The sequence below is a fragment of the Platichthys flesus genome, chromosome 14, assembly GCF_949316205.1.
Source record: "Platichthys flesus chromosome 14, fPlaFle2.1, whole genome shotgun sequence".
In the NCBI taxonomy this organism is placed as follows: Eukaryota; Metazoa; Chordata; class Actinopteri; order Pleuronectiformes; family Pleuronectidae; genus Platichthys; species Platichthys flesus.
The window spans coordinates 3625242-3649932 of NC_084958.1; the positions used below are offsets into that span (position 1 = coordinate 3625242).

General features: G+C 41.1%; 1 protein-coding gene across 1 annotated transcript; it reads right to left on the reverse strand.

Moving 5' to 3' along the window:
* Window positions 1-9994: 9994 nt before the first annotated feature.
* Window positions 9995-19062, reverse strand: olfml2bb (olfactomedin-like 2Bb). The gene is made up of 9 exons (XM_062403530.1): window positions 18563-19062; window positions 17202-17474; window positions 16919-17026; window positions 15472-15630; window positions 15073-15262; window positions 14485-14970; window positions 14209-14385; window positions 13398-13594; window positions 9995-11633 (listed from the first exon to the last, which is right to left on the reverse strand). Exons 1-9 carry the CDS (start codon window positions 18854-18856, stop codon window positions 11244-11246), a joined length of 2274 nt encoding a protein of 757 aa, XP_062259514.1. The 5' UTR covers window positions 18857-19062; the 3' UTR covers window positions 9995-11243.
* Between the last annotated feature and the right edge of the window lie 5629 nt (window positions 19063-24691).

A 24691-nucleotide genomic window follows, 5' to 3' on the forward strand; every position in this document is an offset into this window, starting at 1 on the left:
ACTTTGAATATGTGGCCTGTAACAAAGTCCCACTATCTGCTATATACAGAAAAGACTGACTTTTATGCTAAATGTTTAAAAAAAGGACTTCTCAGTGTTGTGCTGTTGCATACAGGATCAAATGTAATATCCAGGCTGCTTTCACCCTTGCACTGAATTCTGAACTGGATTTTCTCCAGCAGGGCTCAATGTGTGAATGTAAATATCTGAGTGAGAGCCTCTGCAGACTTCGCCCACTAGAGTAAAGGTTTATAACAGTCGACAGACACAGAAATGAAAAAACAAAGACAGCTAATATCTCCAGATGAAAAGGTCAGGCCATACATTTAGAAGACACTGATGTTAGGAAGTGTTTGATGATGAGATGATCAAAGTTATGAGGTTTGTTGTTACTTGGTCAAACTGGTGTCAGTGTCCGGCCAGTGTCCAGCATCTCAGTTTTCCAAACAGTCAAGAAAGATATCTCGGGGGAAAAAAACTGAAAACTGGGGCTGCCCAATAGCACACAGTGACAGAGACTCACCAACACTGAACAGTTAAAGACTCAAAACACTTCTGCTGAGGCTGGAGATCCGAGTCACATTCTAGAGCCAAGCTGCCTTGTGTACACGATCCAGACTGATGGAGGTGCTGGTAAATACAGTTTTATTCTGTATTTAAGCCCTGTCATTTTATTTGCCTGATGCCTTTGCAACTTTAAAGAAGATTTGTATTAGGGGCGTTTCTAGGATTGAAAGAAAGGGGGGCCTAGCCTCTAAGGATGCCGAATGTTTGTGCGCGCCAATTTTTTTGGGGCTCATTTTAAGCTGCGGATATCCATTGTTTCTGACAGTTCATAGATTGGTTCAATCAGAAAGAATGTGATTTTTCTCTGTATCTTTGCATGCATTCATTCAGTATCAGATAACAGAAGAGACAGAATTTCAGGGTCATTGTGAAATTTGACAACACAAATATGAATTTTTCTCAAATAGTGAGAAATAATTTTCCTGCTTGTAAAGGAAAGACGGATATACTAGTTTTCATATCCGCGTCACTCCCAAATCCTAATTCTTAAAGGGACCACACACAATGGATGGAGAATGGACCTGCCAGTGTCTACTTCTGAGTTGTGTATTTGTTGTATTATGAGCAGAAGGGAATAAGATACACAATACACAAAAATACATTCAAATTATTTCAAAAATAGAATCCAATGCACAGGAGATTTTTAGAAAATGTAATCACTCTTGCTCACTGGAGAAATTTTCTAACAAAATTGCTTAGTTTAAGACAAACACAATCAAGTAACACTGTATCCATTTATGCTGATTCTGTGCAGCAACTGTGACTCTTATTCGGAAAATATCTGAAAGTAAGATGCTTACTATTGCTATTTGTTCACCAGCCATAATGAGGTTACTCTCCTCCACATTACACAGCTTTTGGGATTAAAGAAAGAAACTTGCACTTGAGAAACCGTGAATTTTCAGCTTGTAAAACAGCAAAACTTTAGTCTGAGTGGAATAAATACTGAGAACAAATAATTCCATTTTAGAAATTGTATTCATTTTTATAAATGTGGGGATAACAGGAGCACCTTGAGAAAAACCATTGCAAAACTTTAGACTTAGTAAAAGCTAGGTCAGGCCAGAAAATCTCTGAAAATTATTATGGGGCTACCTGCACCACAGAGGATCAGTCAGCGCAGGTGAGAGCTGTTAGCTGATTGGTCCTCACACTGAAAAGCGAGTCACTTTGTGTTTGTGTTAAGTTTGTGTGTTCACGTGTGTGGTGTACAATAAATCATGTTAACAAGCAAACATTCCGTTTCTGGCTTTGTGTGGGAGAGCCCCGTGGCATGCACCACCGCCACACTGACATTTGAAAGTGAAGCTATCGGAGTAACATCATCCACTTATTATCTCCTGAAGAAGGAAGAGATGCCTGCTCTGAAAGAAGAGAAGAAGCCAGGCTTTTTGCACAGGCGTCTTCTCAAAATGGAGCTTATTGATATCTCAAGTTCAGGATCTCTTCCAAGAAGGTAAGACAATAGCATCTCTGGAGAAGGCCACTTCTTACACAACTCCTTGTAAATGTCCATGTCAAATATTCTTTTCGGGATGTAAGGTGAGTCAATGTCTTTGACCTCGGCCCATAAACTCTCCAGCAGATGATGCCTTGTGTCATCATCATTACAGGTCAGCTTTGCCTTGTTATAGATTTGTGTGACAAGCTTGTCCGAGAGAACACTGACATACATTTTATATTTGACCTCTGCCTGGATCTTTTCAATCTTCTCCCTGTCTGATGATCCTGAGTTCTCACGTTCTTTGCTGACTTCTGATGAGGAAGATTGTTTCGATCTTTTCTTCCCACTGCTGGTGACCACTGCTGTAGTTGACTGCTTCAGTCTTTCATTCCCTCTGCTGGTGACCACTGCTGGTGTTGACTGCTTAGATATTTTCTTCCTTCTGCTGGTGACCACTGCTGGGGTTGACTGCTTCAGTCTTTCATTCCCTCCCCTGCTGACTTCTGAGGATGAAGACTGTTTCGAACTTTTACTCCCTCTGCTGGTGACCACTGCTGGTGTTGACTGCTTCAGTCTTTCATTCCCTCCGCTACTGACTTCTGAGGATGAAGACTGTTTTGATCTTTTACTCACACTGCTGGTGACCACTTCTGGTGTTGACTGCTTCAGTCTTTCATTCCCTCTGCTGGTGAACTCTGATGATGGTGACGACTGCTCTGATCTTTTCTCCTCGAGGCTGTTGACCTCAAATGATGATGACTGCGATGAGTCGATGGTCATTAAAGCGACTGACACTCTGTTTGTGTGGCGGTTAACTTGGTTGTTCAGCCACCAGCTTATCAAGGACAGAAAACAAAACACCCTGGTCTGAATGTCTGCATATATGCCCCTGTGTGAAGTAGGAACAAGAACCTTCTTCACTAGACCTGAACCCCTGTCTGAATTCTTGCCAGGTGCGATGTGCGAATAGATGAGATCTGAAAGCTGTTTTGTGAATACAATAACCTTTTCAGATCGAGGCTTTTCCAGTGTTTTGAATGCAGAATTTTAATTTCCACCTCCTGGCTTCTCCTTCTCCAGAAGCACAACGTCAATACTAGCAATTAATGACTGTATTGCCTTCCTGCTAGTGACTTTGGGATTCTCATTGGATTTTTTCGCGACCTTTGACAATATTTGGAGCGTCCCTGCTGCGGCAAAAGTCTTTATGAAAAGCCTATTGATCATTCTCATCGCTTTACCGTTTGAGAAGTTTGGCTCTGGAGAATCCTTTCCATTTGTGCTTTCCTCACTGATTGACTCAATTATTTCATCTAAAGCCAAATCAATCTCTGAAGAAAACAAGGAACTGAGAGAGAGGCTGTCTTTGAACTCACTGAAGAAGTCTGTGATGTCAGTCAAACTCTCGTTGATTGTTTCCTGGACAAGCCTCTTCACACTGTCCACACTGCTTGTTGTTGAACCTCCCTCTGAGGAACTACCTGACTTGGAGCTTACTCGTGAAGAGTAGGAGCTTGAAGAAGTCCTAGACACCAGAATGATATCATCTGAAGGGTCCTGTTCCTCTGAGGAGATTGCCCGATTTTGCTTGACCAACTGTTTGACTCGCAGGCATAACAGATCATCTTCTGGACTTTAGCGGGGTTAATGAGGCGGGTTGGGATAGGCTTCTCAGAGCTCCCACAGCTGGAGCTTGCAGACAAGGTGGAGTTGACAGTCTCCGTCACCTCCTCTACAACCAAATCTGTGAGTTTATCCAAACTCTCAGACGTTGTTGTGCTGCCTGGTGAAAGACTGTTGTTGAAAGTGTCGCCCAGAATGGACCGAACTTCATCCTCAGACACGGGTGAACGGGGAGAGCGTGGCCTAGGGGATAGAGCGGGTGTTCTGCAACAAGACGGTTGCTAGTTCGAATCCCACTCTTTCCCACCTGCATGCCTAAGTGTCTTTGGCAAGGTACTGAACCCCTAAATGGCCCCTCATAAATGATATGAGTGTACTAAAAATGTAAGTCGCTTTGGACAAAAGCGTCAGCTAAATGACATGTAATGTAATGTAATGAACGTGGACGCCGCTTCACAATGGCATTTGAAACAGACGTCATTAGGTTCAGCAGAAGTTCTGCCAACATAAATGTTGTAGCTTCATCCGGATTGCATGACTTCAACCTCTCCACTGCTCTGCTGTGAGCTTCGTAAAAAAGCTTTCAAAGTACGGGCCGACAGTCTCTGCATTTATGTCCATTTGTTTAACTTTCTGAGTAAACGCCATTGTGACGTTTTTTTCGCTGTTCGAAATGTGTTTTGCATGAAAAATCTCTTGTTCTCCTTTGTTCTACCAATTGGCTGGTTGCTGCAGACTGATTCTTCAATGAAGCAAAGTGGCTACTAGGAATTGAGGCAAAGGGGGTTAAAGGAATTGAAGCAAAGGGGATTAAATGAATTGAAGCAAAGGGGATTAAAGGAATTGAAGCCAAGGGGGTTAGAGGAATTGAAGCAGGGGCGGTTATGTAGCAAAGGGGGTTAGAGGAATTGAAGCAAAGGGGATTAGAGGAATTGAAGCAAAGGGGGTTAAAGGAATTGAGGCAAAGGGGGTTAGAGGAATTGAAGCAAAGGGGGTTAGAGGAATTGAGGCAAAGGGGGTTAGAGAAATTGGGGCAAAGGTGGTTAAAGGACGCTAATTGGACTAATAGATCAATGGAAACTATGATGTGACAATAAGCCACGCCCCTCAACTTTGACTGTTACACAAAAATAATTCATTGAACTATTATATCCATTAGTCTGGTATTAGGCTTTTGTTTCACAGACAATACGTGTGCTTGCACTTTCCACTTGGATCGACCTTGTACTGCAGTACCTAACCCCACCTGGTCCAGAGGAGCCCATCACATCACTAACCCTAACCCTAACCCTTACATATATTGGGTTATTCAATATGGCCTTGTTTTGTTATTCATTTATTTATTCAAATTGATAGTTAGAGTTAGTTTGTTAACAAAATAAATATATAAGTTGAAAATATCCTACTGTGTTTTTTATTTATTTATTATTATTATTTTTAATTTGGTAAATAATGACATTTTGGGGGTTTGAGCATCTGCCCCCCAAAATGTCTGTGCACGTGCCTGTTGTCTTCCAAAGATTTTCTCTCTTCAAAAATCATTGATATACCTCAATACTGATGACGAACCTTGTTTCATATTCGTTTTTTCCAATCATATCTTGATTGTAATTGATGTTTATTTGTTTAATTACATTTTATCACAAATAACAAAAAGCACCTATATTCATAAATGTGATTTAACAGGGGTAAATGACAAATATTAACCATATATGCTGTTTATATTCCTTGTAATTGGGATAAAGTTAACATCTGTAGTATTTTTACATATATTGTGGTAGCTGTATTGCTTGAAAGATCGAATAATGTGGTGGGTCCACCAGACCCGTGAACATTTTCTGAGTGACCAAAACACGAACACCACACAAGGGTTAAACAACCATAACAGAAACGATGGAGGGCCTCAATATATTTTGAGGCCCTCCAACTATGGAAATTGTATATAAATATATCATAAAATTTAGATGCTCTCTTATTTTTGTGCTCCATCTTAAGTGAGAGATCTTCAATTCCAGTTTTACCTTGAAAATGTGTTTATTTGAAATACAACAATGCCTCATTTCATAACCAATGCGTAGGCACACTGAGTGGAACTAATGCGGTCCCATACAAAATGCCATATGTAAGAAGACATTTTACTCCAAAATTGAAAAAGTTGAGATCGAAAATTTCCCTTGAATTTAACATAGTCCTAGTGCCCGGTCTTTTTTGTTAAGTATGATGAGAGGCTATTGGATTGTAATTTGAAGGGGAAGATAACATACAAACCAGAAACACACTCACAAATGTAGCATGTTAGAGTTACAAATAACTTGTCCATATGTAAAACTTTAGTTTAATTAAAAAAAATAAAATAATCCCAATAATTTTTTGGGGGGATGAAGAACATTTTAGGGGGGCTTCAGCCTAACGACGCCCCTGATTTGCATCATACATTGTTCATTAATAAACTTCGGCAGACTGATTAAATGGTAAGTGGTCTGTATTTATATGGTGTTTTTGATTAGGCATAAATTCGATCTACTTGAAGTAGGCGTCCGGTAGTTGAGGTCCATACCACAAAACGACAAGAGCTATGGTTCAATACTCTGCCTGTGGACCCTTCTCTCTGCCCTTGTTTCCTGTCTTTGTCCAGACAGATCAGATTTCAAGACTTCAGTCTGGACTGCAAAGCAGAGCCATTAGAAAGCAGAGATCTTAAAACTGCAAATTTGCTCATTGTCTGCACCAGACTACAAGTACACTCTCATGAATCTGCTTCCTGTATATTGATCCAACAAAGAGTTACAGGAAGAACAGTAGGAGAGCGTTGGAGTGACATAATGGAGGATGTGAGTCACTTTAAAACCCTCAGGCCTGTGACTCTGCGGTTAGAGTACAAATAGTAAGGATTTCTGCTTAGTAAGCACTAGGGAACAGGCTGCTGTTGTGATCGAACTGGAAAGGTAATTTTCACTAATTCTGGTCTCGGTCATTTCCCCAAAGAGTGTAAGAGTTTTTTGGAAGGAAACTGCAGGAAATTCATGCAAGAGCTCCTTTTCAACTCTCCAGAATTAGCTAAATCTGTCGCTCTATTTCTCATAGCATCCTACGATTTTGGCAGCGGACAGACTTGGCAAACAAAGGGATTTTCCATATGTGTGACTGGGGCTTAATTAAACATCTTCAAACCTTCAAATATTGAAATTACTTTCAGTCCAATTCATCACAGTTTCTCTTTTAGGCGAACAAACTTGCTATATTTGTGTTGTTTCCGTCATTATGTATCAACCACAACAATATTTTTGTCTATCAATACCTCTTTCTGTCTGTCTGAGAAACGCAGAGTAACAAACCAGATGTTCTTATGTCTGCGGGACACATTAGCTCACTCTCCTGTCTCCCTCTCTTTTTCCTCTCCATTATTTTTCCATTGCTTTCCTCCTCACTTCACCTCTGGTCTCACCATTCATGTCTCCTCTGCTTTCTAGTATTTCCTGTCTGCTGTCACTGAAGGTTTGGTTGGAAGATAAAGCTGAGTCCCTGTATGTTTTAAATTGAACCACAATATTCAAACTACGCTGATCTCCTGATCTCCTCATTTACTCCTCATATGTTCATCTTTCACGACCAACAAAAGACAAGTTAGATATTTTTACTGTGGGGAGTTAGGGTCTGTCTCACTCTCTGGTAAGATAGACAACACTTAACACCAGTTCTTGTTAAAGAGATGGTTCACCCAAAAAATAAAATTCACTCATTATCCACACACCACTTTGCTGATGGAGAGGTCGGTGAAGTGTTTGAGTCCACAAAACACTTGGCGAACAATTCTTCAAACAGAGAAAACAACAGAGAAAACATAAAATGCCTCTATACTGCTCCTGTGTTGTCATCCAAGTGTCCATAAGCCCCCGACATTCAAATTCAACTTGAACAAGGTCATTTACACCATGTTTTTAGTCTAAATGTCATATGATATTCAAACTCAGCTTTAGAAGAGGACAACAATTGGACACAAAGTAAATGCATTCCAATTGCTCTCTAGATGAGGAATTTGTGCTGAAGTCCACACAAAGTCCCATTCAAATATTGTAACATCTTCTTTAGATGTGGTATAAGCTTATCAAATATGTTGAAGATGTACACTGGTGATTAGTTGCTGGCCAAGATAAGAGCTTATAATGAGCCTTCTGAGCAGCAACACTTCTCCAGGGCCTAAAGTGCCTCACTATGGGAAAGTGACAAGACAGACAGGCTGAGCTGGGCCTGACTACTTGGTTAGCAAACTGCAGTGGAAGCACAGAAGTGATAGAAATAGTTAACATTGTTAACAGTGTTGTCATTGTTAGAGACATGTCTTGGCAAGTAAAACGATAAAGTCCGATACTGAACCTGTAACATTTCTGATAATAAATAGCTATTAATGCAATATCATTTGGTAGGAAGCAATAGCCAAACTTATTGACAATAACCAGAACTCTTCTACGTCTTTAACGGCAGTGGAATATCTAACTCTTCTGGAACATCTGTTCTAGACTCTTTAATCATCAGTTATGTCAATTTACATCTGTGTTCTATTAAAATGATACAATCTGAAAATCTAAATGGGAGGCGTGGACTGACAAAAGTGTTTAATTTCTTTCTTCACTCAGGTCAAGATTGCACAGATCCACAGTTCCAAGGAAAGTCTACATGGCACATTCCAATGAAAAATCAATGGAGGAAAACCATCTCTGCTTTTTATTCCATCATACCTCCACTATTATATCACTCTTGTCTGCCTCAGCCTCCTGCACCAGACCACTATTCTGAAAATCTGCAGCGAGTTTCAAAATACATAGCACACCCACATACCAGTGTCAGCCATTAACCAGAAATCAAGCTTAAAGATGTAAAATACAATCTATATTTATTTTTAAGATAAAATTCAAAGTGGCATGATCGTGTTTTGTCCCTTACTCCTCCATCTTTTCTGTGACTTTTGACCTTCACATGCCTCCTTCTCATTTTCTCTCCTTTTCTTGACTTTCCTCCCCTTAAAACCTGACCACCATGAACAGAGCATATCATGACACAACTGACATGTTTCTGTGGCCATAGTTATTATTATGGGAACCAGAGAGGGAGACTGTGTCAGGAGGAGGTTGTGGTGGATGGATGAGTCAACAAAACACAGAACTGTAACGGAGGGCACCGCTGTTCATTTACCACTTGAAAACCAAGTCATTGTTGTTTTTCTAACCATGACCTTTCCAAAACCCTAACCACATGTTTAGTTTAGTAGCCATGACAGCGAAGGCCCTCTAAACTTAACACTTTATGCCCAAACCTAATAAATGGCCTTGTCTTAATCCTCTAATCATGATAATAAGTCTGGTTTGCCTGCTGCCCTATTTCATGATGGTCATTTAGGTTGGACGACTTGTTTCCCTTGCATGAACCTTTATCCTTTCTTTCATTCCCCTTTTCACTGACTTTCACTTCCTTGGCTATAGTTAAATGACCTGTGAGTGACACTATTAATGAACCAAAGGCCCATGATCTCCATGATAAACACCATCCTTAATCTTCTCTTTCTTTCTTCCTTTTTCTTTCTTGGTACAGATTTCGTTGTTCATTGGAAGTCAAGAATGCATATACAGATCAGATACCCCTGCTGTGTGTGTGTGTGTGTGTGTGTGTGTGTGTGTGTGTGTGTGTGTGTGTGTGTGTGTGTGTGTGTGTGTGTGTGTGTGTATGTGTGGTCCTCATGCTTTCAGACATTTAGTTTGAAAACTAACAGAGGACACACACATACATTCATAAGACTCAGTGGGTCTTTTTGAGTATGGTGGACATGAATGGGCATCTTTCTGCTCTGCATCCTGCTTGGTGGTCACCCAACCCCCCAACCTCAAACCCCGCAGACACCATGTGTCAGAAGCTGCAAGGATGACTGGACTCTTTCTTAACTCCATATTTGCTCACTAACTTTGAAAACATGCAATTGTCCTCATTTTGATAATTAAAGTTCTTGTTTTGAGTTTATTAGAACTGATCCAATTTAAAGAGATATGATCCAAACCACTGCTTGAATTGAAATACAAAGGTTGATTGAGGTACAGTCTCAATTTTGCACAGCTGCCCATGGCTCTATCTGTATCTTTGCAAGGCCCTTAAATATGCAGAAGGTCTGGTTTGTGTCCTGAGTATTCAGTCAGAGCTGGGTCTTATTTTCCACCCTGGGATTATTCCAGTAGCGCTGCTGTTTCCAGGAAAACTAAATCAACCCTAAAAGTAATGTCCACAGCAAGCTGCACAAGACGGGCAGGGGAGTGGGACAGAAACACCATGAAAGGGAAAAATATTTGTTTTAACATTTTATTATAAATTATCGGACCAAAAAGTCTAACTTGTAGTACAGCAGTTGAAATCAACCTTGTCTTGGGAGCTGCATGTGGAGCATGTGTCAGCGTGAAATTAGTTTGGAAGGACTGAGCCTCAATCATGAAGTACTGACAGTAACAGGGTTAAGAGCTTCCATTCCCTGCTGTCCTAACGCTCAGGATGGGAACATTATCTGTCAGGATCGATGGTAAATAGGCAAATATTCATTATAAAAACATACAGTATAGACTAATTAATACACTGAACCTGAATTTGAGTGTCCGTATCTTTTTTCATTACCAGAAGAGTATACAAAAGTATAATATTGTGAGTGCTACTCTGCGGGAATCTTGAGAACAAGGTTATTATAAAAACAGCTTTACAACCATATTTCCCAAAGGCGTTGTGACTGACAATGCTCTTAAAAGGGATTCTTTATTAACAGGGACCTCAAACCCATTTGGAAGAGGATAAGATCACCTTCAGATGCTGCGAAATCTGTAGGAGAAAACAAACCTTCATGATCTATTTACATTTTTACATCTAAATGCTATTGTTGCTTATGTTTAATGTACAATGAGCAATAGTGGTTAGATTAAAAAACTAAATCTAAAACAAAAGCACTAAATAACTGAACAATTCCCTTAAATTATGCTGATGTCCTCCTCTACTTCTTTTTTCTCAACATCTGACGGCTGAAAGCAAACATTCCCGAAGGTACATCTGTCTTTTTCATATTCACGAAGTTTACATGACTCACTGCTGCATTATTTTAGTTTTCATTAAAGTTAGATAACATCTGGCTCAAACAGCAGCTAAATCAATCAGAATTTACTTTCCTAAACTAGCTGAATGCTGTATTTTGCACTGTTTATTACACTTCGTTTTGATACTGGAACATTCCAGGCTTTATGCTAAGGAAAGTTAAATGTATTTGGCATCATCTCCAGCACCCCTGACAACTGACGCAGAGAAGCTCTATAGTGCTGCTGTGGACATTTAAGAGCCTACAAGGAAAACCTGCTTAACCTGGAGAGAGATCATGGTTAATGGGGTCCTGGCTGGTTAAAACTGACTTTGGTGTGTGTTGTAGAGCAGCAGTTGCGGTTGATACTAAAATACATTCACTTAGGCTGATCCATAAAAAAACAATGATCTGTTCAGCTAATCTTCTGTCCTCAGCTATGACTTGAACTCATCCATTCTTCTGTTGACCATCCCTGCTGCCATCACTTCTTCCATCCTGTGTCCCTTCATTGTGCTAATAAGCAAAGATGACATCATACATCATCTGATGTCCATCATCCCAAGCGTACAGTTTCTTGTCCAATGGGCAGTAAGCCAGTTGTGAAGTGTGCGCATGCATGTTTGTGAAGGCAAGGCTCGGCACGGTGTGTGTGAGCGTGTGCGTGTCATAGGCATAAGTCACGTTGGCGTAGCGGTGCTCCATACTGTTCACAGCATAGAGCACGCCACAAACCAGGAAGCTATTTCCGTAGCGACCACGCCGAAGACCTGTGCGGAAGCTCCGTATTGGCTGAAGGTCGCGGGGATGGAGATGGGTTAGCAGGATTACTTCCTGGTGAAAGCCCTCTGTGTCCAGAGCAGGGTAGAGTAACCACAGGCCAGACTCATCCACAGCAAACTCCACCTGGGAAAAAAAGAGCCACAAGTTTAACACAAGATTTTGTACCATCCATTTACACACCTACATGTATAAACATAGGATGCAGTTTGAAAAATAAAAGAATTCAGGTTTAAAACCACTAAAGTATATTCAATTTTGGGGAAATTGCTTTATACTACTTATTATTATTTCCATTTCTTATTTATAAGCCTGGAGTTGGAGCTGGAAAATGGTCTGCTAAGTTTAGTCAGGGGCAAGAATGACTCTCCAACAAAAACCCACCTTCCTCAACCTAACAATAAGTGTTTATCATAGTTACACATATCCCACCCAGATGTACGTAGCTCTCTTACCATTTGTCCCATAGACTCACTGTGTCAACGCCTACAGCAAGATAATAACTAGATGCAGCAAAACGTTCTGTGATTATTTAAAGATAGAAATCTTTAGGTCAGAGCTGAACACGAGAAAAGCTATTTTTAAGCTGTGAATCTGTTTGCAGGTGAAACCTACCTCCTAAGAATCAATGAGAATTAACATTAGACCCTTTCAAAACTAACTTAAACACTAATGTTGTCCAGTGTCTTGAATTGATTGGTTTCTCTACTGCACTTCAGCTTCTGTAAAGTACTTGTTATGCCTGAAAGGCTCTATAGAAACGACACTGCCTTGCCTATCACCACCTGAATTCTAATAAGCCTCTAAAACCATTTTCTATATTCATAATTTTCATAATGGTGGGCTCCCCATGTTGCAAATACGTCACAGTGGTAACTGTCTATTAAGAGTTACTGAGTGTGTCACACTCAAATGTTTTGAGCTTAAAAGTTGTTTATTACTTCTGATGACATTTGGATAGAGCAAGCTGTTTTGTCCTTGCTTCAAGTCTTAAGGCTAAGCTAACATGTACAACATCCTGTCTTTCTTCCCCTCCTCCCCTTACCCGGCTTAGGGCCTCCTGTGGCTTCACCCACAGACTGTATACAGGAAGCCAGCTCACCTGGTTCACTCTTCCTGAACAAAGACACCTTGAAGGCCTCATATTCAAAAGTTTGGTATGTGTGAATGAAAAATGTTTGATCAGTGAACAGTGAACAGATCTATAGTGGGTTGATATTTAGGTAATAGATTTTTATATTTAATAGGTGAATTTGAAAGCATCATTGTAATTGTTTGTTAGGTCACTGCATGCAAGATGGATGCATGTTGCTTGATATTATATTGTATGTTATCTTCCTTTTTAAGAAACCTTTACAAACTACTCACAATAAAAAGAATGGATTTGAAACACTAAGTCAACGCTGGTCTGTTTCCGCTCACTCACCACAAGTTGATTGCTCCTGGAGCAAGAATATTAAAGGATGACAGTACTCATCTAATAATTTGGATGAGATAACCACCTCCACCCATAGAGCTGTGTGTATTTAATGCATGATGCTGGTGTTGACCCTACCATCTCACTCTCAGAAACAAATCAGATAAATTCCCCAAATGCCCAAAAGTATTCCTTTTAAGATTCTTTCTCACTTTCATTGGGGTAAGGGGCTGGTATAACCTAGACATATATAAGATTGAGGTGAATTTAATTTAACATGGATCAAAACTACAAAAACACCTATTCCTCACAATCTGCCCTTTTGAGCCCTACAGTGATTTGTAGTGCTTTTGTTCCCTCTCTGAACTTTTCAGGTCCGTGAAGGTGACCTGTCCTTTGTATTCTTCGAGTAAATCATCATGCAGGGTCTCCTGTGGGGTTACATCACAATTACCATGCTCAACGATTCTTACTTCAGTTTGCGTTCTGTGAGCTTGCTCCTCCAGTATCGCATCGTGCAGCGTGGTCCAGGCGGCGACATATCGGTGCCTCAGGTCGTATCTGATGACATCCCTGCTGAACGCACGGTTGTAGTAGAAAGCCCCATTAAACACGACGTGGCCCGTGCCGGTGAAACTATAGGGCAGCTTGTATGAATTACTCGCCTGACCTGAGCAGGATGAACAAGCAGAACACATACAGCCGGTCAGAATTACACGTGACAACAAACGAGTGAAACAAAGCACAACGTGGATCCAAACAGGAGCTGCTACCAACAGGAACAAATACATCAGGTTTCGTCAAGTTGAATTTCAGACTTTTTAAGACCATAATAAAATTTAAGACCTATGTCAAGTATAATAGATACTGTAGCTGAGTCCCAGAATATGAGTCCATATCCATAGTCTTTCCCTCAGCCAGGCAGAATGTACTGTTATTAATTCTAACGAACCCACATTAGTCTTGTTCTTGTTTTTTTCTAGTGACAGTATTGTGGACAAAGAACTACAACACGGAGGCATTACAATCTAATCATAACTCAAAAACATTAAAAAAGCTATTCTTAAGAGCAACAAAAGAGACAGTTTGAAAAGGGTTCAGATTATTATATTTAGACTTTTTAAGACCCTGTGTGTAGTAGCACTGTAAAATATGTGTCAGGACAAAAATAAGGAAATTATATAACAGTATATAACAGTTATTTCACCTCCACATAGACACACGCACACACACACACACACACACACACACACACATACACACACACACACCCACACAAACAACCTGATTTGAAGGTGTCCATGTCTCTGAACTCTTGCAGGTTGCTGCCATAGAGCCCGCTGGTCAGGTAGATGACGTTGCCATGGCCGCGTGCATCTCTCATCCAGGCTCCGTCACTTAGGCCGTAGGAGTTGTGCTCGACCGGATCAGAGAGGCTGGCTACTGTGTCCTTACACATTCCTGCAAGAACACATGCATGAGTCAGGAACATCACAGGATCTCAATTATAAATACATGCACTCAGTAACTGATAAACTAGTGTTCTACATGTGTCTTTACCAGGCTTCTTGGTGGTCTTCGGCTGGTCCTTAGGGCTCTCCGTCCAGCTAAGACGTCTTTTGGGTTCCTGCTCAGACCCTGCTGTGGGAGACGCATCAACAGGTGGACTTAAATTAGAACTTGAAGCTGAGGTCCTGTGCTGGGTGAGAGGTGTAGCAGCCTTTGTTGTAGTTGTAGTTGTAGTTTGTTGGGAAGTTGTCAGTTTGGCTGTTGTTGGGTTGGGAGCCGGGGAAGTGGTTACTGCAGTCGTTGCTTTTATGGTGGTGGGGGCTGGTTTGGCTGTAGTGGTGGTTTGTTGGGTGGTGGTGGGATGATCGGTTGACGGCTCGGTTGGTGCTTGACTGCTTACTCTCCTTGATGCCTCCCCACTGTCTGGTCCTGTGCTCACAGTGGGCGCAGGACCTGGATCCTGGATGGGGAAAGTCCTGTCGGGTGGGAGCTGGTCAGAAATCAGTAGGTCCCATGAAGTATGTGCAGTCAGAGTCGCTGGAAGAGGAGGAAATAAGACAGGACATTTATTTTTGCTTCAGCCTCAATTCACTTTAATAGTTGTTGGGATATCAATCATAAGAGATGCACCAGACTTACTATTCTTTGCCCTCCCTCTCTCCTTCGTCTTATAGCTCTCTTCTTCTGCCTTATAGAAGGTCATGCCCTTAACGACCATGCTGTTCTTCTCTTTGACTGGCTTTTGACTTGCTGTCTTGTTGCTGGTTGGCTCTTGTTGTTCCAGAACATCTGGCTGTTGGTTTTTCTTAGGTTGAACGTCATTATTCTTCTGCAACAGCACGAGCAACATCACCAAAGTTACCATTTAGTAGGGCTTAACAATCTTTATATGGTGCAACATCCTTCGTCCTTACCCTCTGACTAGTGTGAGGAAAAACTTTAAATCAGGGAAAAACACAGGCACCTCTGGGACAGTCAAAAGTAAAGGATCCCTCTCCGAGAACGGACAGAGGGGCAATAGATCAGGATAATGAATACCTGTTTGCAAGCTGAGGCAGGGGCACGATTCTTCTGTCCTGCATGATCAGTCACTTTCTTTTTCTTCTGCTGGGCCTTCTTCTCCTTCTCTTTCTCTTTTGCCCTGTCCATTGCACGCTCTTTCTCTCTTGCTCTCTCTGTAAAGTTATGTGCAAAGGCCTGGAGAGCACACATAAAGGGCAACAATTTAACCTACAGTTACCTTTAAAAGCACAATTTGCATTAAACTGTCTGCAAGCAAATCTACATACCAGTAAACAAGTGAATGGGCACAGATCCAATCAATTAGAATACAAACAGGTTATATTAGGCTGAAACTATGTGTCTCACAGCCTGGTCACACATGCGTGGATTGATGTAAAGCAACGGGAAGAGGCCACTGTTCTTCATTAACAAATCAAATAAGTAACAGTATCCTCCATCAGTCATCAAGGTTAATAGAAAAAATGGTCTTAATGGAACACGATCTTAACGGTCACATTAATGGTGACAGATCTCCAGCTCTCCGTAGAATTTCACAACAGTCAAGAGTCTAGAGTTACATGAACTCCAGTAAAATAAAGGGAGAGAGAGAGATGACAGATGAAAAGAGGTTTCCAGCCAGACACTGATTGAACGTTGCCGTTTATGGTCACAGCCTTAAACTCTAAGGAGTGACATTCCCTTTGAGTGCAAGGCAATCATCTTCAAATGAATCATACTTGAATCTTACCACAATGCAAAAAGACAAACATGGGGATTTTATGGCATCTAGGGATCTTCAACCAAAAAAGATACATATGAATGTTACTAATTAGATTACATATATTTAATATTGCAGTTAGTAATGAAAATGTAGGCAACATAGATTAATCCATCCATTTTTTTTTGTCAGAGCTGCTATCTAGCTCCTAATTCCAGAAATATCTGTCTGTCTGAGGAACGCATATCTTGTGAGATATGTGGGCTGTGGCCAATAATATCTGGCCCGTCTGCTCATTATGAGGATTTAATCTGTTTTCCTTCACCATATTGGGCTGACACAGAAATTCACGGGTGATCTCAGGCCAGCATCATTCATATAATCACGCCCTCTTTGACAAGCTGTCTTCAAAGTATAAGCACAACTGCTCCATATTGATCTGAGAGCCTTTATTTCGAAAAGTTGCAAACTTGGATCTAAAGATTGTGAAAATTCATACATACAAATTATGAAAAAATAACACCAGTTCAGTTAATCATTCAATCTTATCTATAAACCAAATACTTGAAGTAAAGCAAATCCAGTTTTCTTTCATGAAAACACTGACCATAAAATCTTAATAGCAGATAAACAAGGTGGATTTAACACAAAAATGTTTCTCTGCACCAACAGTGTTTTTTATAAACCGACTGAAGCTCTGCACACAAGGTCCTGCAAATAAGCAGTGAAAAGCGTGTGTGTGCGTGTGTGTGTGTGTGTCCTCACTTTTTCCATGTTGTCCATCTTGGTCAGCAGTTTGGTGGTGACAGAGTGGAGCTTTAACAAGTCCATTCCATACAGAGAGCCCTCCAACAAGTCCATAATAGTTGCCAGCTTACCAGATAGAAAATGCGGGACACAGAAAAAAGCAGAGAGAAAGAATACGCTTTGATTGTGATTGTAAACGACATCTTCAAATAATGCTCAAACTCCGAACTACTTCAGAAGATTGACTGATCTTTGTAGCCAATAGATATAGAATAACTTTCCATTTCACACTTGTTTCTACCTTTATGTCATCCTTGCTGGCCTCCTGCAGTTTTTTAAACCTGTAGTCTCCCTCACACGGGTTGACAGCTGAAGGCGGCACCATGCACACACACTTCTTGCAGTCTGTTCCCTTGGTAACCGTCTCCACAGTGTAAAAATCCTGGGACAGCGATGTCGGGCCACTGTCAGGGATACGGCTGCAGTCAGAGCGCTTGATTGGTCGAACAATGCAGCGGCACAAACAATCGGAGCCTGATGACACAGTCTTTACTTTGTCGTAATCACCCAGCAGCTGAAAGAGAGAGGGACAGAGTTTGTGATTCTTGCTCTGTAAGAACTTTTCAACTCACTCCGATGGGAGGAAACATTGAAGAAATAATTAATCTGAATGTGGACTCAATGCTATGTATTATTATATGCTGTGTTTTAGCTATAAGGACATGAATGAGAGCTAAAAAGGAAGCAGGGTATAGCAGCGTGAGTGATGATGTGCAGCTGCAGCGGTGGTGAGCTGCCTGGGAAGAAGAAAGACACATGCGTTTACAAACAGGGCCTTTTTGGTTTGGAGCTCTTACAGTTTGAAGGATGTTATATAACCAACCGCCAGAGGGATGCAAACTGTTACCATGGTACACACACACATACACACACACACACACAAACACACACACAAGCTCTGGACCTGATTTACCACGTCATTTAAGCTGAACTGACAAACTGTGGGATTTTGGCCTGTGTTTAAATGGCAGAGTAAAAAGTGCTGTGTCTACATAGCACAATCACTTTTCATATAGTAAGTGAGAGATTGCAGATTTGCAACCAAAAAAAAGAACAAGTGCTTTGATTCCACATGAGGGATTTATTTTCGTGCTAAATTAAGTGAATGGGACTATTTCGTTGCTCCAAATGGGTTCACCACTGAGGAGTGACCTGACACACAAGACTTGAGATCAAGTGAGGTGTTATAAGAGAGTGGGAATTGAAATCTGATCTTTCTAATCATTTTCAGTAAAGCACAGTTTTATCTGTCATGCATACATCTCCTCCAGGTACAACTACTGTAACAGGCCTGCAGGCTCCAGATGTCGGGGTATGTGTTGTGCAGATTATTCAGTTCATATGTGCTGTATGTTATAAGACATTAAAAATATTCAATACAATAATAGATTAATTACGTATCTATACAATATTACGACCGATGAACACATCTAATGAACTAGGATGATCATGGCAATAAAACAGGAGGAAGAAATGTTAATTTGGACACATTGGATTGGTCTGCTCAAATTAGTGCCTCTCAGTCCAGTCGAACACAGTTTGAGTTTTCTGAAATTAAGTTTGGCGACAGATGAGATGTGTCCAAGAACACATGTCACTGACCTGGCTGATGATGTTCTCCTGGTTGTCCAGCTCATCCTCCAGAGGCTCGGCGGTGGGCCGCTCCACTCTCCCCTTTGCACCCGCAGCAGGAGCGTCTATACCCGCGGGCCGCTGCTGTTCCTCTCGGGGACCCGACTCCGCGCTGGCCGCCGCGGAGGGAGCAGCGTCCTGCTCCGCTTTTTGACCCGCCACCGGATCGTCGGTCGGCGGCATTTTGTCAATCCTGTCCGCATCCAGAGCATCGAGTCCGGTCAGAGCACAGCACAGGAGCAGCAGAGACAAACGGTGCCACATGTCTCCTGCAGCAGATTCAGAACAGCACTGCGAGAGGAAAGAAGTCCCAGGTAACGACCAGGCACATTCGCAGGACCAGGCAGCAGTGACACGAGACTTCCCCCCAAACAAAGCTGAAAAACTTCAGTCCACTGGTTGTGGACCAGCGTGTTACAGAGTGAATGGATCCAAAAAGCGACGGACAATGGAGCAGACCCGCCTCCAAACCACCGGTAAATACAGTGTGAGCTGCACTGAGCTGAGGAGAGGGTCAGAGACTGGGATCAGAAACTGTACTGGAGTCTGCATGTGTGCCTGGGAAAATAATCCATGTGGCCATTAAAGTAGGATTTACAGATGTGGTTTATACTGAAAAAAAGGGGGGGGGGGGGGGGGGGGGCTGCAGTCTGAAGTCTACATCATTCAATGCAGAAGTACATATAAATTTAATTTATGAGGCTTGATATGTTGATGCTATCTACAGTTTAAAAAGTCTGATTCAACCTCTGGACTAAATTCACGCTGACATTAATGTAGCTACTGATCCAACTCTTTACCAGAGTCAGAAGATGACGACTGTGGTGAGCTAGACAACCATTGTGATGGGAGACACTTCATCATCCATCCATTTTCTAAACCACTGATGCTTTGAGGGGGATGGAGTCTCTGGTTATTGTATGATAAACACCTGCGGGGAATTTCCTTCTTCTAACTCTAACCCCTCATCAAATTTGATACAAATATGAATATGTCCTCAAATAAAACTTAAAGAAATGTATGTAACTGACACTGCAAGTCAATAATTCAGGTTTTGCCATGTCTATGGAAATTTTGTTACCGAAGATACTGTTATGATGTAAAATTCTAGATCCTCTATACTCTTCATAGGTTTCCTTCTATTGTCCTCATAGCTGGATTAATGATGTGACCAAGCAGCGAAGGGATCAGGAATGTTAAACTTTCATTTCTAGAATGTTTTTTACCAGATACTTGAATAAGCTGATCAACGGAGACGCCTCCGAAAGCAGAGGGCGGATCACCTAAGAGAGGTACAGCCAGGTGTTGGGCACCACTTCATCAATGTCAGCAGCTGATCTATGACGTCTTCCAGCACTTGAACTACCTGCTCTGCTGTTCAACATTTCACGCAGCAACAGAGCCATCCTCCTCCAGCTCCGTGTCAGGACCATCTTTAAATTGACGCAAAAACCTGGTGCACAGTCTGCCACAGTGCTCCTGGTGTCCTCCAAGCTGCCATGGTTGAGAAAACTGTCAAAAATGTCTTAGAATGTTTCACATTATTTACTACTTGTTTGCATTTCACTGTGTTAATCAAAGATGACAGATTTAACCGTGGGTAAAAGTGCTTTTTTTAAATCAGTTAACTGAACATGATGGCAGATGTCTTAAGTAGCATGATGACAGCTGTGAATAAAAGAGTACATAAATACCTTCTGTTCATTTATTTTTTTCTTTTCTGTTTGACAGTATAGCCATATATCAATGATGTGATTAGTCTGACTTTTGGCAACATGACAGCTTGGAGAATCAAAGTGCCAACAAAAAAAACATTTCGGCATCGGTGATAACTTTGGGGTCATAATAATAACATTGTTATGTTTGATTGAGTGGCCTTCAGACATTTCTCCCCACTGAGTTTGGATTATTAATTTTATGGAACACTTTTGGAAGAAGTCCTTTGGTTGGGGAATTAACTAGTAAAGTAGCAATATTTTAACAGTGAAATGCACACATGGTAAAGTTAATCTGTAAAAACGAGGTATAACCATATCATAAATAGAAATAAACAAAATAATGACAGTTCAATTTTAGCTGACAATGTTGAACATGCCTTAAAAGTAGACCGAGGGTGATCCACATTATATACTACTATTCCACGATACTAAAAGTGCAGGATGCCTAAAAACAAGATTAGTCCAAACACTTTATGAAATATATTACCTCTAAAAAAAATTGACACAATCAGTGATTGGTGTTTTTAGCCTATTTTTTTCACAGGTATGGAGCAAGAGCGAGAGGCGCTTAATCTCAATCTCAGAATCCTCAAGTTTTTAAAGGGCATTTTTATTCAATTGCAGATGGCTCATAATTAGATTATTTGATTTTGAACCCAAAGGAGTTTCCTTTGAATGAAGCAGCTGTTGGCGATGTGTACACCAGAGGGAGTCATAGGTACAAGGCAGAGGAGCAGCACAGAAGGACCATCACGGAAGCAGCAGTTCTAGAATAAGCCAGCCAGCCAGTGATGAGAGACAAATCTTCTAGTTTCACAAGTTAAAGCAAGGCGGTGGTTCGTATAACAGGTAGAGGTATATCTGTATCACTCTCAGTCATTTAGCTTATCAATTACTTTTAGAGAAGTTTCAGCATTGGAGTGAGAGTGGATGGTTTCCTGTGCAGCCGATTGCGTGTATACCACAACCCTTCAGTGCTTCAGCAACAGCCCCTCATTGGCACATCAGCTACATCTACCTCTTTACCCAGCAGGGAGTTAATGCATGAAATGTACATGTGGGTGTAACTATCCTGTACATACCTCATAATCATCCATTACACTATGGCCTGATATTGGGCCATAGGAATAGGATAGGTATAGGAAACTTACAGGTGCAACAATAAGATGGACACTATCGCAGGATAGCAGCTTCAGAACTAGTCTACAGATGTAGCAAGACGTTGTTTTCCCAGGGAGTGTGGTAACAAGTCTCTTTACTAGAAGTCATTGTAATTCTGTACAGGCTTCAAGCTGCTGTGTTGGGTTGGGAGAGGAACTGTTGTAATTTGGATTACTGTAATTCCAGTGATTGTCTTGTAGTGCTGTACTGCTTGTATTTGGGGAAGGGGATTGTGGGGAGAGGCTTTTTCCTTTGCATTTTCCATTGTGCTGTGTACTGTGCGCTTTCCAATACCCAAGATCACCAGGAACTCCTAACTCATTGTTTGTACAAGTTCCCTTGCGCATCAAGCATCACGTAAGGTCACTAAATGTATTCACATTTCTAGTCCATCAGGGGAAGATCTGATGGACCTTCATTGATTCTGACATATCTGCAGTAAAGCTTATGGGCAAGGATATCAATGTCAGTTCTACGATTACCTTGGGGGGCATAGGGGGTATTTCGTGTCTACCTCTTGTTTGATCTTGCAGAACAGTCCGGAGGAAGAATGCGGTCTACGCGAGACAACACAGGAATTATCTCAACCAACATGCAGTTTGAACAATGGGATTCAGGTTGCTTTCTGATCGATGGATTGAAATGATTAGCCCTCAGCTGGTAGCCCTTGTGCAACTGTGCAGGTGGTAGGTTGCTCATATTAAGACCTTGAAATCGCGCAACAGCCTTCCTCAGTAGCCGAGTGCATGGTGCAGCTTCAATTTGGTCTGAAATGCAGTGCAAATGTGTTGCAGTAGTTTATATTGCTATTGGGTTTGGTTGGGTTATCAATCAATCAATCAATCAAATTTTATTTGTATAGCCCATATTCACAAATTACAATTCATCTCATAGGGCTTTAACAGGGTGTGACATCCTCTGTCCTTAACCCTCAGCAAGAGTAAGGAAAAACTACAAAAAACCCTTTTAACAGGGTAAAAATATGTAGAAACCTCAGAGAGAGCCACATGTGAGGGATCCCTCTCCCAGGACAGACAGAAGTGCAATAGATGCCACGTGCAGGACAACATCATCAATAATCAAAGTCTCTAGCAGCATGATGAGGGTAGACATCCCGAAGGACAACCCCAACATGACATGCCAAGCAGTCCCGCTGCAAGCACAGTCCATGCTCAGCAACCATCTGAGCATGGTTATCCCTGCACTTCTCTTCACAGAAATAATAGTGCGAGACTGGCTCAAGAACGATTGAAGTCCTCTAACCTGGAGCAGGGAGTAAGGTGCTGGCTTAACTTTTCATAATGAACTTCTGCAATGTTGTAGTTTAAAAATTACATCTTGGAACTGGCTTTATGTTAACCTCAAATAATTAGTAGCAATAATGCTTTCCTTGCATTTCTCCTTGGCCACAGGGCCTCCTGACCGAGATAAATCCCAATGTGGTGACAGAATAATATAGTGGTTTTCTTTTACTGGGGGAACAAAGCCTTGGTTTTGTTCCTCCAGGTTTTGCTTTTGCCCGTATTACAGCAAAAACAAAAAAGCAAAAGACCCCGGTGGTGGCACTCCTGACTTTGTCAGGACAGGGTTCAATTCTGTGCGGTGTCTTGCTTTTAAGAATGCTGTGCAATGGGGTGCAAACAAAATGGTGTGTTAGAGAAGAACACAATTTATTTGGGGGCAGATTCAGATCGAGGAATTTTTTTTTCACGTTCTTTAACATTGAGAGAATATTCCCCGGAAATACTTCATTGATCTTGATGAGTTCAGGGAACTGATATCTATGAGAAATTACGTGTGAAATTTGTTGCAGTTCGATTAAATTCAAACGGATTGTCTGGCCTTTTTCTGCCATTGACAGTTGGGCCATTAGTGACTGAAAAGGTTCAGCCAGTAGAAAAAAATGCTTATCTAAACATGCATCTCTCAAACTGAATAAGTATGATCTGATCAAAGTTCAGAAATAAATATAATAATAATTCACCATTCTGATAATTTCTTTCCTGAGCAGTGACAAACATGTTAATTCATTAATACACAGATTTTCTCGGCTTTAGACGGAATCTCACTGTGATTGTGTCAAGGTTTGCTAACAAAGACTCAGAAGCTAATAAAACCTATTTATTAGCATCACTAAAAGCAATTTAATACCACATGAGATCTTTAATACCACATGAGATCTTGTTTACAAACTCCAAACCACACACTGTGAACAGTGAGTTCCTGATGTCCTTGTGGATTTTGTTGCATTTGAACAGAACCAGGTTCATCTTCTCATATAACTCTCAACGAGATCACAAATAAACATATTTTCATAAAACGTTGAACTAATTACAGATTAGAATTAGTAGGCACGACATTCTGCAGAAAAAACATAAATATTTACATTTTATGATGAAGAAAATAATAGTGGTTGTCATAGGCCTCATGTAACCTTATGTATCCATTTTTGTGAGTGTGTGTGTGTTTGTTCGTGTGCATGCATGCGTTTAGTTACATTTGACCAGAAGCCCTTTAAAAGCAGACCTGTGATGCTGCTGCTGTTTGACATAGTTAGGGAAATTCCATCTTATTAGACCAAATTATCATTCTTCAATCTGTTTCTACTTAAATGAAATCCAGATCAGTGATGCCGATAACGCGTTACTCTAATCTGACCACTTTTTTCAGTAATCAGTAATCTAGCACGTTACTATTTCCAAACCAGTAATCAGTTTAAAGTTACTTGTCCAAGTCACTGTGCATTACTATTTTGTCATTAATAATAAAATATGTATTTGATTTCTTCTTGCGTCTCTGGGAGTGAAGTCATGTAGCCCAGTGATTTTCAACCAGCGTTGAAAATCACAATCAGGAGAAGTCAATGCAAAGTCCTACTAAGGCTGTGGCGCAAACCTGTGTGTGTGTGTGTGTGTGTGTGTGTGAGTGTGTGTGTGTGTGTGTGTGTGTGAAGTGCGACATAAGCATGAAAAAACTAATGGGAAATAGATAATACTTCGTATGGATATATACTAAAGAATCACATCAGACATGCTTTTCCATCTCAGTGTCGACCAGCAGATGGCCCTACGAGTAAGGCTGTGAGACTGTGTGTGTTTTGTATGATGATGACAGTTTGTGAGACAACTGCTGTGACAAACTTCACCTATAGTTTCAAGTGTCCCGCCCCAGCTCGGCGCATGCTGCACAGAGGAAATGAGTTGACACATAAGAGCATCTC